Source organism: Typha latifolia, chromosome 10, assembly GCF_019914945.1.
Source record: "Typha latifolia isolate L0001 chromosome 10, TyphaL0001v2, whole genome shotgun sequence".
Lineage (NCBI taxonomy): Eukaryota > Viridiplantae > Streptophyta > Magnoliopsida > Poales > Typhaceae > Typha > Typha latifolia.
The window spans coordinates 414606-431308 of NC_133095.1; the positions used below are offsets into that span (position 1 = coordinate 414606).

The 16703-nt window shown below is 40.7% G+C and overlaps 4 protein-coding genes across 17 annotated transcripts; 2 read left to right on the forward strand and 2 right to left on the reverse strand.

Moving 5' to 3' along the window:
- The first annotated feature begins 1015 nt into the window (after positions 1-1015).
- LOC140796639 (probable WRKY transcription factor 4) lies at positions 1016-3741 on the forward strand. The gene is made up of 4 exons (XM_073149712.1): positions 1016-1339; positions 1727-2322; positions 2402-2557; positions 2921-3741. Exons 1-4 carry the CDS (start codon positions 1070-1072, stop codon positions 3219-3221), a joined length of 1323 nt encoding a protein of 440 aa, XP_073005813.1. The 5' UTR covers positions 1016-1069; the 3' UTR covers positions 3222-3741.
- A 313-nt stretch (positions 3742-4054) lies between these two features.
- LOC140796972 (uncharacterized) lies at positions 4055-10169 on the reverse strand. Of its 5 annotated transcripts, none has more exons than XM_073150202.1 (10): positions 9660-10169; positions 7661-8029; positions 7082-7165; positions 6455-6988; positions 5963-6098; positions 5693-5855; positions 5461-5589; positions 5171-5365; positions 4915-5037; positions 4055-4589 (listed from the first exon to the last, which is right to left on the reverse strand). In XM_073150202.1, the coding sequence occupies exons 2-10, from the start codon at positions 7923-7925 to the stop codon at positions 4476-4478; spliced, it is 1743 nt and encodes a 580-aa protein (XP_073006303.1). In that variant the 5' UTR covers positions 7926-8029; positions 9660-10169; the 3' UTR covers positions 4055-4475. The 5 variants fall into 5 exon arrangements, with proteins under 5 accessions (XP_073006303.1, XP_073006301.1, XP_073006304.1 ...); XM_073150200.1 differs by having other exon boundaries at positions 7076-7165; positions 9660-10158; XM_073150203.1 differs by lacking the exon at positions 9660-10169 and adding an exon at positions 8664-8919.
- Positions 10170-12508: 2339 nt separating this feature from the next.
- Positions 12509-14263, forward strand: LOC140796421 (cytochrome P450 81Q32-like). The gene is given in 3 exon segments (XM_073149459.1): positions 12509-13297; positions 13299-13468; positions 13547-14263. Coding segments are annotated over 3 exon segments (1596 nt in total). The 5' UTR covers positions 12509-12588.
- A 524-nt stretch (positions 14264-14787) lies between these two features.
- Positions 14788-16485, reverse strand: LOC140796901 (transcription factor bHLH112-like). 10 transcript variants are annotated; one of them, XR_012110552.1, is made up of 7 exons: positions 16061-16485; positions 15908-15982; positions 15737-15805; positions 15506-15571; positions 15337-15387; positions 15071-15245; positions 14788-14990 (listed from the first exon to the last, which is right to left on the reverse strand). XR_012110552.1 is itself a non-coding variant. In XM_073150079.1 (7 exons), exons 1-6 carry the CDS (start codon positions 16346-16348, stop codon positions 15071-15073), a joined length of 711 nt encoding a protein of 236 aa, XP_073006180.1. In that variant the 5' UTR covers positions 16349-16485; the 3' UTR covers positions 14788-14990. The 10 variants fall into 10 exon arrangements, 9 of the variants coding, with proteins under 9 accessions (XP_073006180.1, XP_073006178.1, XP_073006182.1 ...); XM_073150079.1 differs by having other exon boundaries at positions 15071-15235; positions 15737-15802; XM_073150077.1 differs by having other exon boundaries at positions 15071-15235.
- Positions 16486-16703: the final 218 nt, after the last annotated feature.

The window sequence follows — 16703 nt, forward strand, 5'->3', positions numbered from 1 at the left end:
CTTTTTCTTTTTCTTTTTCTTTTTGTTAAAAAATGCACCAATTGTTACAAGATATGATAGAGATTGCATCCGCAGGCACGCGAAATCCCATTGAAGACTTTGCGTTGGAGAAAAAAGGAAAAAAATTAGCAAAGAAAAAGACATCTAAGGCGATGTGTTTATCTCTTTGCCAACACCATTGAAAGAAGCATAATAAATATCCTCATCAAGACACGCTTTTTTAACATTATTTTCTACAGCTCATTTACACCTTTAGATACCACAATTTTTTTGGAGAATTAGTGTGGTATCAAATTTTGTTCTTCTTGTAATGTTACTCTGGGATTAGTGAATAGAACATATTAAAGTAGTTTTCTAAGTGAATGTTTAAAGAGTCTTTGGTGATTGGCTTTCTTTGACCCTATGTCTTTATTGGGTCAGTTCCAATTTCCAAGCACTACATAATAGAAAGCCAAAAGAAGAAGAAACTAGTACTGGTCCTCCACAATTAGCACCAGCATTGTTGGAAGGATGTAATGATGCAGCTCAGAGCTAGCAAAATAAAGCACCATTTATAAATTTATAATACAAAAGAAGCATCGATCGCACATTACCTATAGCTAATGGGAGCAACTAAGTTAGCAGAACCATAGATTAGCTCTCAACTTCTTTCAAGAAAATATAAGTAAATTTGGCCTAATATTAAGACCTCTATATAGCTAAACTAACACTACAAATTTGTCTCCTCCTAATATTATATTATATTATATTATATTTTATTCGTCAAATGCTAAATTCGTAAAGATCATTCCTGTCACTTGAAACTTGCGAAGGGGTATTGCTTGTAGTATATCTTAATCATTCCAAAGTCAACGCCTATATCTTAAAGATTGATTTGGAGGGAGTTTTAACTCCCACGAGCGTTGACGTTTCAATTTTCCAAGACAAAACCGAAAACATCCAATCAAATCCATCAACGGTCGGCCGGTCGGAAACCGCAAATAGAAAACTCAACCTAAAAGACCAAAAAAAGGAAGCATCTTTTTCCCGTTTCCTTACCCCCCCCCCCAACCCAACCTCTCTTTTCTCAATGCCAGAGGGCGAAAACGGAGCTACGAAGGCGGCGCCGCCGCCGTCGAGCTTCTTCCCCGATGACCACGAGTTGGAGTACTTCTCCTTCTCCCAGCTCATGACCGGATCAATGGTTTCTCCGGCGGATGATTTGGCGACGGCTAGAGAGATAGGGTTTACTTCGAGGCAGAGCATAGCGTCCACGCATTCGCCGTCCTTTATGATGTCGCCTGGGATTAGCTCCACTGGGTTTCTTGGATCTCCAGGGACCTTGTTCTCGCCCAGTTCGGTGAGTCGTTGCTCTAAAAAATCGATTATTATTTAGTTTTTCTCCTGCTAATTATAAGTTAAAAGGTGAATGATTAAATATAGGGATGTTTTGAGCGGTTTGATGTTGTATGCTAGTTCATGGATTGGATTTTGTTTCCTATAAAGATAATTTACTGTGTTTATTGAAATGATTCAAATGAGATTGATATCTTCTTCCGTAAAGCTTTAAGTGTTTGATGAAATTGTTGCATGAACAATTGTGAAATGGATCAAAATAAATCTTGCAATTGGGCTATTTTATTCAATTTTTTATTCTCTTTTGGATCAAAATCTCTCTCTTTTTGTATGTTATTCTGGAAAGAAGTCGAGCATTTTAACTTAACTTGGCTGATCCATAACTATGCAGGGCCTGTACGAATTCCCCCACCAACAACCCGCCAACTCATATTCATATGGATTTCTTCAACCAGAATATCCAACTTCTCAAACACAGGCAACAACAAGCTCGGCTGACTTTGCTGCTCATATGTCTTCAATCCATCATCAGATGCCGCCCATCTCATTCGATAATGCAATCTTCAATTCTCCTAACAGTTTTCAGTTCAGTAGGCAACATCAGCCGACAACTCTTATCGTCGATAAGCCTGCTAATGATGGATACAATTGGAGGAAGTATGGGCAGAAGCAGGTGAAGGGTGGTGAGTTTCCCCGGAGCTACTATAAATGTACTTACCCAAAATGCCCAGTCAAGAAGAAGGTTGAGCGTTCGCATGACGGACATATAACGGAGATAATCTACAAGGGTCAGCACAGTCATCAGCGGCCGCCACAGAGTAGGCGTAGCAAGGATGGTGATATCGCGCAAGATTGTCCTGGATCAAGTGATACCACATCCAAAAGAGGAGCATCTGAAAGCTTGTCAGGTTCAAGCGAAGGCGAGGAAGTGGATGATACTGAAGCTGCAACAGATGAGGGAGATAGCAAGCCTGATACGAAAAGAAGGTTATCAATTCATGGAGTTAGTAAAACAAATAATTCTTATGTAGCACGGTCTCTGAAAAAAATCTCTTTGCTTGAACAGGAACATGGATATGGGAGTTAAGGAATCAACCCCTCACAAAACAGTGACCGAGCCGAAGATTATTGTACAAACAACGAGCGAAATTGATCTTCTAGATGATGGTTATAGGTGGCGCAAATATGGGCAGAAAGTTGTGAAAGGAAATCCCCATCCAAGGTATAAACTTTTTTGTTCATTGTCTTCTGTTTTGCTTATTCAGATCTTAGATGCAGTCCAACTGAATTCAGGTTTCAGTGGAATGAGTGTTATCATGAACTATTATGCTAATTAAAATCTAACATATGAAACTGATGGCTGAAGTTGCATTTTGGGTACCACATTCTATCGAATTTTGGCTGATGTTAGAATTTGATCCATTTGATATTAACTCAAAACCACTAAGCCATGTGTTTCCTTTAATATGTATATTTATACACTCCCATGACTCATTAACTGGTTTTTTCCCCTTTCCTTTGTTGGCATAACAAAGTATTAGATTACCAACATTACATTGATGAGATTTCCTTTTGTGATGTGCAGGAGTTACTACAAGTGCACCAATGTGGGATGCAATGTTAGGAAACACATAGAAAGGGCTTCGACAGATAGAAAAGCTGTTTTAACGACATACGAAGGAAAACATAACCACGATGTGCCAGCAGCTAGGAGTAGCAGCCACAATTCTACAAGTTTGGCTGCCGCAACAAGCATCGTACGACCAAAAGCAATCAATCCCAGTTCTAATAATAATCAAATCTCAATAAGTGAAAGTGACTTGAGAAATGCCATTCAACAACCTGTCATTATTCATCAGATGAAAGAAGAAAAATGGATAGTTTAGTTGCTTTGTTTCTGCGTGCTTTGCATGAAAATGGATTTTTGAGTGAGTACATGAAGGGAAAAAAAAAACATAGTATGCAGATTTAGGAGGCTTCTGTTCAATCATTGAAATGGCAGCAGAACGAGATATTGGTTAGAAAGCTGCAGCTCTTTGTAAATGTTACAAAGTATTGTTCTATCTGACCAAGAAGTTGCACTGCTGCACATATGATGTGATTCTTTCCTCATCAGGATATTTGAATTAATGCATTCAAGTCCAAGATGCATCAAAAAGAAGCAGAAGCATAAACAGTGGTGGCAAGAGTGGAGAATCTTAAACTAAATAGAGTTGAATGGAGAATCATATAGGTATAACGGAACGCTTGATTGCTGTTGTGGTTGTTGCTGGTGGAAGTGCATTGTCGTACTCTTGTATTGATATTTTTTGAGGCTGTAAGTATAAATCCTTAGCTTGTTTGTTTGACAATACTGAAAAGAAAAAGATGAATGAATGAGAAAAGGTGTACAATATTTCTTTTTCCTTCTTCCAGGTGCTCCAAATTCCTCCTCTTAAGATATGGTCAGGGTATCATATTCTCAGACTGATATTTGTACGAGCCCTTTTCTTTTTCTTCTTTCTATAGATTTAAGACTTTGGTATGAACGCTCTTCCAATAATACCAAAAAAAAGGAACTAAATTGGTATGTAACTATTAATGCTTCTGTTGATCTGCTCTATATTGAGTCCAAAGAGATCGAATCTTAGATGGACTTAAATATTATAGATGAAAGTATCATTCCAAATGCTGATTCTCCTTTAACTTGCAAACTGCAGCTTGACAGAGTGCCAGATAGTAACAAAAAATCAAATGGTACTTTTCTTACTTTATTACAAGCAGAAAACCCACCCATCTTTTTACAGTTGTTCCTGATTTGCGTATACATCAGCATTTAGTAAACACATCAGGTACACGAGTGAAAATTGTAAAGACATCAATGAGGGGATAGATGTAGTGTGCCTAAATTAGTAGGGATGATCTCTTTAAATTAGTTCCATTAAGGACCATCCAGATGCTTAGACAGGAGGGCTCAATGTCAGAACATTTTCCTCGTCCAGGTAACTTAATTCTTTATAAGTCCAGAGAGCAAGTTAGCTCTGTTCTCCGTCGGACGGATCCGTCCGTCCGTCCATCCAGCTGTCATCGTGGTGTGGTGTAAGAAAGGCAGCATCCTCCCATGACTAATAGAAAGCTAAAGCAAAATTTTGATGTGGATGTCAGTCATCATCTAGTGCCACGAGTGTCGGTATCTGTCCATGATCGACAAAATCAATCTTGTTCAGCCTCACACAACATAAGACTTGTTCTGGTAGTTCTTCCTGCTTTTGTGCCTGCGTTGGTTTGCGACGAGTAGGCTTGTAATGAAGCACTTAACAACCAAGACAGGTTTTTAAAAGAATAATATCAAGAGTGCAAGCTTAGAGCTCATATTAATACGATAGGTATAGTTTCTTTTAGGAGGAAATTGGAACATCTTAAGCATTACACCTGGATACTAAAACCTTGTTAATTCTTAGAACTCTTGAGCATGATACTCTTCACAAGGCCAGAGAACATCTTATAACTCTCACTATAAAGACTATTCCTGTTAATTCTTGTTTAACAGACTATAGGGAATTGAAAGGAAGATCAAAGGTGCATTAATAAGCATTATACCTGGATAGTTAAACCAAGATCAAGTATGCCATCTTTAAGACGCTCCCTAAATGCTTCAAGCCCTTTCCTTGATATGAAGCTAAACCGATGTACATCTAGGTCAATCTCAAAATAATTTGGACCCTGTATATAATCAACACAGGATTATAAATAACATAACCTCATGCACATGCTACTTCTAAGCAGACGACTGGATACTGCATCATTGAATTGAAATACTAAGCATACTAATCTGTAGCCTTTCTAGCTTCTTTACCATGTAAAAGTTGTGTTGCGGGCGTGAAAGGACTGGCTTTTCATTATAAGCATGTACAAGCTTCCTTTCTGCAGCACTTAGACGTAGATCCTCTGGATTCACTAATCCAGCCAGTATTTTCAATCTCTCCCTATAAGGAACATTGGAGTCTAATGGAAATCCTTTAACCTTCTCAATTTCATCGCTGATAAATCTCTGCAGAGGACCAGATAATATCAGTTTGGAGGTAGCTTCTCTGGGAAACTGCCTAACAATGTGAAATATTTATTCTAGGCTGATAAGCAGTTTACCTTAATAGAATCCTGAAACTGAAGAGAAATCTCTTTATCAAAGTTCTCTGAGACTCTGAAATATAAAACTAGACTTACTCCTTCCCCATCACTATCACCAAGGAACATTGCGGTAGGATACGTAGGCATCTGTCAAAAGCAATGCATTATGATGGCATAATGAATAGTCAAACTTGACATGCAACATTTCCAGTGTAGTTGACCAAAACTTCAAGCTTAGTATGAAAATCACCTGAATATTTACAATGAGTAGGGCGGGAACATTCTCATGTGCCTTTACAGATGGAAGCTCAATGTATTGGGCAACATGATTTATCTTCCGGGGGCACAAAAATAAATCAACACCAATAGGGATATATGGGGATTGGTTTGGAGCAGGATATTTCTTTTTATCTCTGCAGAGAAACAAATGAAGTTTCAGAATACACCAACACAGTTACATGACATAAAAGTATATTCACGCAGTATAACGACAAAGATGAGCTTATCAAGTCATTCTTGCCTGAAGTAGCTCTTCCCTCGAAGTTTGAAGGATGAAGGTTCCAGAATGGACCAACATCCTTGTGTTGATTTGTCCCCTCCAGAACAAGGGACAGATAACCCCGCTCTAGGACGATACAGATATCTTCTAGAAGCACCTATTGGACAAAGGTGAAATTGTATGTCACATACAGGAAATTGATAAGTTGTTGTAGCCAACAAACAACAGATTACTTTGGTCTTGTCTGAAATAATATTACATGAAAAAGTTTCCAGGTAGCTAGTTAAAAGTTAAAACTAATCTTGTTAATGATATTGTTTTAACAGATACTCACCAACACAGTTAATGAGGAATCTCTGCAAATCATAGATTATTGCTGAACTCATGAAAAGTTGTATGGTTAGATAGTGTATAGCTTCAGTGAATCCCATTCTCAATACTTGTTACTCTCATACTGACCAAAACATGCTATCTACTGGAAAGCAGAAATACAGAATATTTCAAAGAACTCACTGATTTCGGTAGTTTCATCTCCATCATAGGATCTTCTCTTGAATGAAAGCCTAATAACCGCTGACTTTCTCTTTTGACATCGTGGGCTATCACTAGAAATTGGTTGGATTTTGCTGCTAGAATTTCCAGAAAGAACTAGCCGAGGTGTGCAAGATGATGTAACAGCTTTTTCTTGTCTGTCATGACTATCTTCTTTTAAATCTTTAAAGTTACCAGCCAAGTCTTCAACATTTTTTAACTTTGTAACATTTTCTGTGCCTTTAGTTCTACCATTTTCCTCCTCAACCTTTGGAACAGATATGCTATGGCCTTCTGGGTGTATGGTTTTGGATGTGTTGGGTTCTCGGATTTCATCTTCATGCAAAAACTTTTGTCTTCTACCTATATCTCTTTTAAGGTACTCTTCAACAGCAAGAGCTACCGGGCAGCAATCAAAAAACTCCTCGAAGTTATGTACAGCATCCACAAAACATGAAGTTTCTTCGGACAGCAACAGTTTTGTGCCAATTGCATTGGTTACAGCAGGGAGAGGGTCTGCAAGTAATGAACACCAAAAAAATAAGTTTGACAATCTGGGTAAGAATGACAAGTGATTAGATTAACTGAAAATGTCAGGCAAACCTATACCCCCATTGACACTAGAAAAATCTTCATCGGAATCAGACTCAAGAACACTGACGGAATCAAACCATGCTTCTTCTTCACACACTACTGCAATCATGTCAAGCTCAAATTAGTAATTATGGGACTACGAATTTCAGACAGTAATAAGAAGGATAAAAAAGAAAATAACTTATACTAGATCAGCGTGTTGATCGACTTAATCCAACACAAGAAATATGTATTTTCTGAATCTGTCTTATTTGGCTTGCAGCAGGGCATTTTTAGAATCTGAATGGAATGTTAATCTGCATATTGTACAGATTCCTCTCTTTGAAGTTATGGTTATGGGCTTCTATTACTCTCATAAATGACACTGAAGCAATCTATCCACATGATATAGACAGATGGTGGAAACCAGAGCGCACTCCTAGTGAACAAAACAAGATATTGACTGATAGAAACCAAATGACAAGCCTAAATCTGTATTGGCAATTTATATAACATCTAATGGCTTTAGATGAGTTTCTTTATCAGTGTGTGATCAAAATCCTACATCTCTTTCTGATATGTCTACCATAAGTAAAAAATGTGAAATTAAGATACCATTTCCTGTAGCCATCTGACTATGATGCCATTGCAACTGAGTGAGATGGAACATCAGATTTGAGACCTCTGATCTCTGCTGAGTGGTTGTCGAAGTCTCAACATGAATAACCTCACTCTGAGTAAAACAATCTCCTGTATTGCTGATCCGGATAACAGTTGCATCAGGGATTGCCGCAGAAACCTTTCCACGGCATTTTCTGACTCTAAGAGAGAATTTCCGAGATTTACATCTTCTGTTTGATGTGGACACGCAGGAACCCATGATGATAATACTGTATGATACAGCAACACCAGAACTTGTGTTCTATGCTGCCCTATTGGAAAAAACCCAGCATAGATCTTGTGAAATATAGAAAATAGATGAACCTGAAAAGAATATATTTTGTCAAAGAGATAATCACACATTCTATATAATCAACTCTTGCAGAGTGATTTAAAAGATAGTTTAGTGGTTCATGTGTAGTCAAATTTATGATGCTCATATATGTAAAGCAAGCAGTGATGCCCATATGAAAAGACTCCTTACTGAATTAGGTGGTATTACTTATATAAATGAAATCCTCCGACTGCATTCCTAGCATGTATCTGGATGTGCTAAGCATAGAAAAGGCACAGAAATTAGGATGGGCTAAAGATTTTGAGAACTAGATGTCCTCATGATCATCATTTCTTTAGCACATTGCTTCTCAGTTTACTCTCTATAAATCCTCAAAATGTAATCAAGTAGAGATCTTCATAACCATTCATCTAGAAACACCATCGAGAAAGTCCATAGTAACTGAAGACGTAATAACTTCCCTACTTTGGTTTTTCAAGGATAAAAACTTCATAGCTTCTTGAAGAATGCAACATAGTGAAGATACAATGTAGGATGCAATTCCAAAAATTCAACATGATATAACTAAAAGCCAGAACAACGATCAAATCCATCATCTGATTCAAATACTTGTGCAGAAATCCCGAATAACAAGTAGACAGATTTTTTACGATCGACACTTACCTAATCGTTTGATGTAAAAGAATCTGATTTTAGACAGTGGATAGCTCTGAAACAAAATGATAGAAAGTGGGTAAACTTCAAAGGCAGAATTTTTTTTACTCAAAAGAGAAGAAAAATAGTGGACGAAAAGCTAGGCCCTTTTTATGGTGTAAATAATCTAGCTCGGCATATTGAGGGTCTACTACTCACGGACGAGCACTCCACCATATCCATGACAGCTTACATATACCTCATCAAAAGCTGAGTAACATATCGCTACCACAACGTGATCTCCGTGTTATTAATAAAAGATTCCAGAGTAGCCCAACCAACAAATCGAGTAGATGTGACTTCTCAATACAAGAGTTGACGCGGATTCCAATCCTAATCGGTGGTTACAAAGGAAACAATGGGAAAGGGAGGGATTGATGATTTGGGGGGGGGCATCACAAAACAACTCCTGAAGCAGTCTTCATCAAAGAACTATTCACAAGAAGAAAAGACTTAATCTCGAAAAATCAATCATTTATGGAACTTTTTAGGTTGGGGTCTCTGCCAAAGTAAATTACATAGCTCTTGCAATTAGTTTAATCTTTCCAAAAGTTGACTTAGTATAAAACTTAGAAGGGGAAGAACCAGAAACTACCCAATATAAAACGAATGAGATGCAAATTGGTGATTAAGATATTGGCATAAAAACAAAAGAAAAGGAACTTAGACTATGTTTCGAAATAACTGAGTTCATAGTGACGGAGTCCAAGAACATTTTAAAGATTAACAGCATTTCATGAGAAAACTAAATCAACATTATACAGCTGAGAATCCAAATATTAGACCAAAGAATTTGAAAACCCACCGATTCAAAAGAAGAAGGACAAAAAAGAAAAAGAAAAGGATCGATCTTTTAATAAAAGAAAGAAAACCCATATGAACAAACAGTTAGAAAGCCGATGATCGCATTCCGAGGTTTCTAATCCTCTCGGCTGATGAGAAGAGAGAAGGGGGATCAATCCAAACCTATCAGCATTGCATCCGACGGAAGACGGGAAGACTCAATTCGTCCAGACAGAAGAAGACGACTGTATCGCGCACAAAAGAGCAGTCGCACGCGATCCAAGCCCAAGCTGAGCTCGTCCTTCCACTGGAAGAATAGAAAATAAAAATAAAAATAACAGGAAGGAGAGAATGGAAAGATGCCTCCGTTTACTTCTCTTCTCCCACTGCTTCGGCTTTCGCGAGTTTCGAGTCTTCCTTCCCTTTAGCCTTGAAATTTATTAGTTTAGTTTCATAGGAGTAGTAATGATGCTACTTAAGAAAGTAACATCGCATCACGATCCACGGCTTGGATTTGGAAATAGACAAAATCCCGCCAAAATCTTTTGTGTTTGCCTTCTTCTGCCTGCATCGATCGATCGATCTCTCAAGAGTGGCAATCAATGCAACTGCTACGGATTCAGTATAGAGGCGATGAATCCAAGTTCTATTATTCTCTTTGGTGTCTTATTACTTTATCGGTACAATAGTGTTGTTAATAAAACAACATAAAATATAGATAAAAATCTCATCCCCACCCACTAAAGTCCAAATCACAAACTTGCAACTAAGTAACGAAGGTTCAGTCCACGTAGGCCCACCTCGTTTGACCACATTAACAACCACTCTTCCATCAAATCCAGCAGTAAATGAATAGATAGTTATCTCCATTTTCATAATCCTAAACTAAACTACATTGTTTTCCTTTATCCCGACTTTGGATCTGACCGTAGAAAGACCAAAATTTAGGTAGTAGCAGAGACAGTTAATAGACAAGACGCGTCACTTTTCCACTATTTTGTATTACTAACAGCTAATTTTTTACCACTATAAAGGGAAAATAAATAAATAAATAAATAAAGTAAAGTGAGATGTCCCATCGATTAATAAAGAATTGTCGGTGAATGGGGGTGATAAGATAGTAGTGAAAGTGGCAATGATGATTGAGCTAGCTAGCTACCTAGCTATCTTTTAGTACCCAATCCTTTTATCGATATTAAGCTAAAGTGAGGCCACTTTGTTATATATATCTCTAAATCTCTTCCCTGCTACTAAGAAGACAAATATAAAAGGGTGTTTTCTGGTACAGCGTGTTAAAGTTGGTTCATAAATGACAAACGACTCAAGTGGTAGGTCGACCTTATTATGTGGCACAATGCTACATAGTAATTAAAAGCCCCACCTGCGTCAGTGCATCGTCCACGTCAGCAAATGGCTTTTCTATTAAGAGGTGGACGACAACCATGCACTCGTTTGATACCCACACTCCAACCAAAGAGATCCATCAAATGGAGAGATCCAAATGGAGAGAGATCTGTCTCTCTCTTTGCTCTTTTGGAGTTCAATAATATGGTCTTACTGACCTTTTTCTTTTTTGAGTGCCGGAAGTAGCCTGTGGAATAAATAACGTGTGCTTAGCTGCGCCGCTTAGTACTATGCCATTATATGATATATTGACTTGGGATGATCTTGTCATCTTCTATAAAATAAATATGCTACGGAAAATACTCGCGGAAGGAAATGATAAAAAGAAAGATAGCGTTAATTAATATATAATACTTTTGAGCTCAAAAAACACGTATAATATAAGGTGCGGAATGAGAATTTCTTCTTCCTTCTTTGCGCAGGAGGGTCCTTATGGTAAAATTGACCAGAAAACACTACGTGGACGTTTTTGACTACGTAAAGGCTAACTTTTTGCGGCTGGAGTTGGGCGGACTATTTGGAGACAGCGGGTCTTCTAAGGACGTGATTGTTGGAATTTCCTACAGCCGTGTATTTTGGAAGTCATAAATTCGCCTCGAGTATATAAATTATGAGTTTTAATAAGCTAATGATGCTTCCAAGGCCTTGGATTTGGTGGGTTTGAACGGGGGGGGGGGACATGTGAGCGGCCGAGCAATAAAGGTATCCCCACGTGCACGTGCGATGCGCCTGATAAGGATTGGAAAACTTAGATAGATCTATCTCTCTCTGTCCTTATAAACAAGGCACCCTCATAAGAGGTTATTTATATAACTTTAATCTACAATTCTAGGAAATATTAAATGCATTATGCCCAACAACAACCCACCATTAATAACTTGTAAGCTGGCTTGGCTTGGCTTGGCTTGGCTTTGGCTGGACTCGTTGGATCACATTCACATGGGAAGCAACTATCCCGTTCTTTGAGATCAAATACAATAAATTTCTTTACGGGAGAGAACGAGTCAGACAATCAATCACTTGCATTATACGCTACCAGGAAAAGGTAACATAGTCTCTCTCTCTCTCTCTTTCTCATCCATCTTTTTCTATTTTAAAGTCATTGCACCTAAAATGGACGAGCACTATCTCAGTGACGAAAATGAAGGAATTTAAGCCTTTTAGTTTGATTTTTATGTGAGTGAGTCCACGTGGCTTTGAAAAAATATCATCGAGACTAACGGTAATGATATCAAGCTCCCTATCTTTTGCAGAAGGGGTGTCTCTATCTAAATGGAGACACCTTATATTATAAAATTTTAGTATATTTGATTTACCCTCCTCCAGATAATAGAAGATTCAGTGAATCCCCTACTTTGGAGTATCTGGAATTTTGAAGTATCGATAGGCAAAGTATGATTATTTAATATATTTAGATTTGGAATTTAGCTAATTGCTCTGTGGCAAAGTTAATCCGACTTGGTAGGGAGTATCTCGCTTGAACAAGTTCCGGCCCAATAGAAACTCACTTCTAGCTTTTGGACCAAAAGCTAATTTGATTATATATAGAGTCCATTTAATGAAATGGGCCACATATGAAGCCCCAAAAACTACCAATTTTAACCATCCAACTCCACTGGTGAATTATGTTGGCACGTTGTATTCTGGACTTGTTTCGAATTATATACTCTAAAGCAAAAGGAAATGTATTCTTTATTCCTTAGACGCAATGGAGACGACGGCGATCTACTGCGTCCTCGCACTTCTCCTCGCCCTCCTCCTCGTCGCCTTCCCCAATCTCCTCCAAATCCTTAACCCTAACCCTATCAGCACCACGCCAACGGTTCCCTTCGCCCTCCCCGTGTTCGGACACCTCCACCTCTTGAAGCAACCCATCCACCGCACTCTCGCCGCCCTCTCCTCCCGATACGGCCCCGTCCTCCGACTCCGACTCGGCTCACGACGCGCCCTCGTCGTCTCCTCCCCCTCCGCCGCCGAGGAGTGCTTCACCACTAACGACGTCGCCTTCGCCAACCGCCCCAATCTCCTCTCCGTCGCTCGCTTCGGCTACAACGGCACCACCATCGGGGTCTCCCCCTACGGTCCTCACTGGCGGAACCTCCGCCGCATCGCCGCCCTAGAGCTCTTCTCTCCGGCCCGCCTCGTTGCCCTCTCCTCGGTCCGCGCAGCCGCCGTCCGATCCCTCCTTCGTCGCCTCCTCGGATCTGATCCGTGCGATTTCCGAGGAGTGGAGATGAAATCCAGGTTCTCGGAGCTGGCCTTCGACGTGGTGGCAGAGATGGCGGCGGGGAGGGTGGACGAAGAGAAGGGGAGGAGGTTTAGGTATTTGATCGACGAGTTGTTCAAGGTGAGCGGGGCGTGGGAATCCGGAGGACTTCTTGCCGTGGTTGAGGTGGACGGGGTTAGGTACTGTGGATAAGACGATGGTCAGGTTGCAGAAGGAGATGGATAGCTTATTCCAGGTCATAGTGGATGAACGGCGCAGATCTGAGATTGGCGATAAAAAGACGTTCGTTGACGTATTGCTGGAGATGCAAGAGAAGGAGCCGGATTACTATACGGACGACATCATCAAGGGCTTTATACAAGTACGAGCCTTTTCTTATACATATATACAGATACTATAAATTAAAGGTAACGACTAGATTTTTACTTTTGTTGTTTAGAACGTTACGTTCGCGGGTACCGAGACTTCGGCGGGGACTATGGAGTGGGTACTGACTCTACTCCTCAACCACCCGGAATCACTCGAGAAAGCCCGAGAGGAGGTCGACTCGCGAGTCGGACACGAGCGACTCGTCTCCGACTCCGATCTCCCCAACCTCCCTTACCTCCACTGCGTCATCAAAGAAACCCTCCGCCTCTTCCCTCCCGGCCCACTCCTACTCCCGCACGAGTCTTCCGAGGACTGCACTGTCCAAGGCTTCTGTGTCCCGCGCGGCACCATGCTGTTGGTCAACGTCTACGCCATTCAACGTGACCCCGAGTGGTGGGACGATCCGACCGAGTTCAGACCGGAACGATTCGAAAACGGAGAGGTCGAGGAGTTTCGTAGTTTCCCGTTTGGGTACGGGAGGAGGAGGTGCCCGGGAGAAGTGTTGGCCATGAGGCTCATGGCCTTGGCTTTGGCTTCGCTGGTGCAGTGCTTTGAATGGAAAAGAGCCGGCGATGAGTTGGTGGATTTGGCGGAAGGAGTGGGGCTCACCATCCCCAAAGTTAAGCCGTTGGAAGCCTTGTGCAAGCGTCGTATGGAGATGCTTAGTGTTCTCTCGCAAATGAATATGGATTCGCATGTACATGTACATTCACTCATTATACTTTTACTGTCCCACAATAAAACCAAGCTAGCAAAAATGAGATTTTGCCCCTCTATTAGACTATAGTTCATTCATTATTTTGTCCGGCCCAAAAATGTCGGGCACTGGGCACACCCCCCATAAGGCTGAATCGAATAAATGACCTATCCAAAGTTCTCGGTCGTAGAATCAGGCCGAATCCTAAAGCTTGGCCCAGACCTATGAAAGCCCAAAAGAGTCAGCATCAAGCTCTTATAGATTCAGGACCACCAATTAACTCGGAAGTTGGCATTAAGCACGTCGGATAAGCCATATTCCTACCCAAATCCTATCGTTTTCAACTCTACCCACAGACATCACAGAACTTATTCAACGATAGCTGCTGAGAACGAATATTACGCAGCCATAAATCCATAATTATATAGCAGAACATGTCAGCTTCTTCCGAGGTCACCATCCATGGTTACCGTAGATTTATATTAATCGGATCAGGTGGGTCCCCCTTTGTCTCAGCGAGTCATAGAGAAGAGAAGAACCAAATGACTGACTGCACGGTGTCAAGCGCCAGGACTTCGATGAGTTCAATTGGCACTCTATTTTAAAGCTTTGTCGACCCATCGATGCTTTCAAATTTTAATCAATCCCAGGTAGTTCCAAGAATGTACGTGAGAAGAAAGGAGAAGCAGCAGACATACAGTAATTGACACTACTCCACATGCAAAAAAAAAAAAAAAGAGTTTTTTTTTTTTTTTTTTAATAAGCGCTCTTCCCTTCACTGCCCTATACACCTTCCCTTCCTCTGTGCAACCCGAGGCTGGTGTGAAACCCAAAATGGTCATTTTCCATGTTAGAGAGAGAGAGAGAGAGAGAGAGAGAGAGAGGTAGAAGAGAGACCTAGTGCTTTCTGGAGGAAGAAGAGAAGTTGTTCTTTGCCAACGCCGGGGACCATAGATCAGCGCCGTTGCTGTTTGCCACGTGTTCGGTGCTGGAGACCGGTACCAAGCATAGCCCTCGGCTTCTTAGATCACTTGTTCTTGCCTCTCCTCCTATTATTCCCTCCTGGAATGAACTAAAATTGTTATCAGAGTTAACTGCAAGTTAATGATAGAGAGGCAATTACTTAATCGAGAGAGAGAGAGAGAGAGGAAATTGTCTTGTACATGCAAGTGGGCAGAGGATGGCAGGCATTGCAGGTACGGAGAACTGAGAACCTAATTGATAAGAAATGTAGGAGAGTGAGAGAGAGAGAGAGAGAGAGAGAAATTAAGCTAAGTGCGAGGAGAAGAGAAGAGAAGAGAAATCTAGAGAGAGAGAGAGAGATTACTGCACCTGAACCTGGTCATGCAGGAACCGTATGTAGCCCAGCGCTTCGTGCAGAACCGAGGCTGTATCCGACTGCATGCATTCCCGCAACCAGTCAAAGTCAAAAGTCAAAGCACACGAGATAATTTCTAGGCGCCCATCAGTGTCTCTTAATTACTACCAGTTATTACTTGCTCTAATGCTCTACTATAACTTCATCAAGTTTTGAGTGGTGCGAGTGGTAGTTTAATTAATTACCTTTCCAAAAGGAGAAACCAGTTGATGCAACGCCATGATTTGCTCCCCCAGCTTCTCCTTCCTCACCTGCTATTCTCCTCAACAAACCCCCAAATTGTTTACTAATTCAAGCACATATAATTTTTCATTAAAAAATATATATATGTATGTATGTGTGTGTAAACAGATTACCTTGGTTGTACCACGATCACTTGAGCTATTAGTTTTGAGCTTCTTATTCCTATCTCCACTACTCTCCACCTTCTTCTGATTAGTTCGAACTTCAGGGTATGAGCCACCGCAAGCAAAGATACAGAGAGAAAGTATTAAGTAAGAAAGGATTACCTTCGATGACTTGGAGCTGGAGAAGGTGGTAGAAGTCGGAGAAGAAGAGAGCGAAGACATAGAAGATGAATCACTAGACTTCTGAGGAACGCCATGGAAAGGAAAGACCTCCTCTTCATGCCCACCAAAACATAGCATATGGGACGAGTAGGAACCTGAGGGTGGAGAAGAGAGAGAAGAAGGAAGGCAGAGGAGGTGCCCTTCTTCCTCTCCTGAACCCAGCATCTCCAAGTAGCTCGCCTCCTCAAATTCCATCTGGTTCTCCTCCTCCATCACCAACCCATCCATCAACCTTTTTCAAGACCCAATTAATAGAATAACACTCCCAAAATAAGAACGGGAGATGAGATCAGAGCAGTATTCCTGAGTCAAAAGACTTCCTTTCTTTGTTTCACACGCTCAGAGCTTAACCCAATGGACCCATTCCAGCTCGAAGAAGAGTTTAAAGAGGAAAAAAAGAAAAGCAATTTATATATCGAACTCAACGGACGGTGGATGATGTGCTTCTTTGGAAGGGCCCACAGCATCCTATTGGTTTCCAGGGGACTTTGTCTTATCGGATGCTTCGAGGCTGCTTCAGACTTCGGGTTGGTGTCTCCCGGTCAAAACGCTGACCCCAGTCCAACCAAACCAGCGAGCTCCA

Bases quoted from the DNA above. Each gene is read 5' to 3' on its own strand.
- LOC140796972 (XM_073150200.1), bottom strand. From the start codon at position 7,925: ATGGGTTCCTGCGTGTCCACATCAAACAGAAGATGTAAATCTCGGAAA. The intron at 5,366-5,460 runs GTAAACTGCTTA...GGTCCTCTGCAG, and splicing joins AGTTTCAGGATTCTATTAAG to AGATTTATCAGCGATGAAAT. The intron at 5,038-5,170 runs GTAAAGAAGCTA...GATTATATACAG, and splicing joins CGCAACACAACTTTTACATG to GGTCCAAATTATTTTGAGAT.
- LOC140796901 (XM_073150077.1), bottom strand. From the start codon at position 16,348: ATGGATGGGTTGGTGATGGAGGAGGAGAACCAGATGGAATTTGAGGAG. The intron at 15,572-15,736 runs GTAATTAATTAA...GAATGCATGCAG, and splicing joins TGGTTTCTCCTTTTGGAAAG to TCGGATACAGCCTCGGTTCT. The intron at 15,236-15,336 runs GTACAAGACAAT...AGTTCATTCCAG, and splicing joins CATCCTCTGCCCACTTGCAT to GAGGGAATAATAGGAGGAGA.
- LOC140796639 (XM_073149712.1), top strand. From the start codon at position 1,070: ATGCCAGAGGGCGAAAACGGAGCTACGAAGGCGGCGCCGCCGCCGTCG. The intron at 1,340-1,726 runs GTGAGTCGTTGC...ATAACTATGCAG, and splicing joins CCTTGTTCTCGCCCAGTTCG to GGCCTGTACGAATTCCCCCA. The intron at 2,558-2,920 runs GTATAAACTTTT...TGTGATGTGCAG, and splicing joins AAAGGAAATCCCCATCCAAG to GAGTTACTACAAGTGCACCA.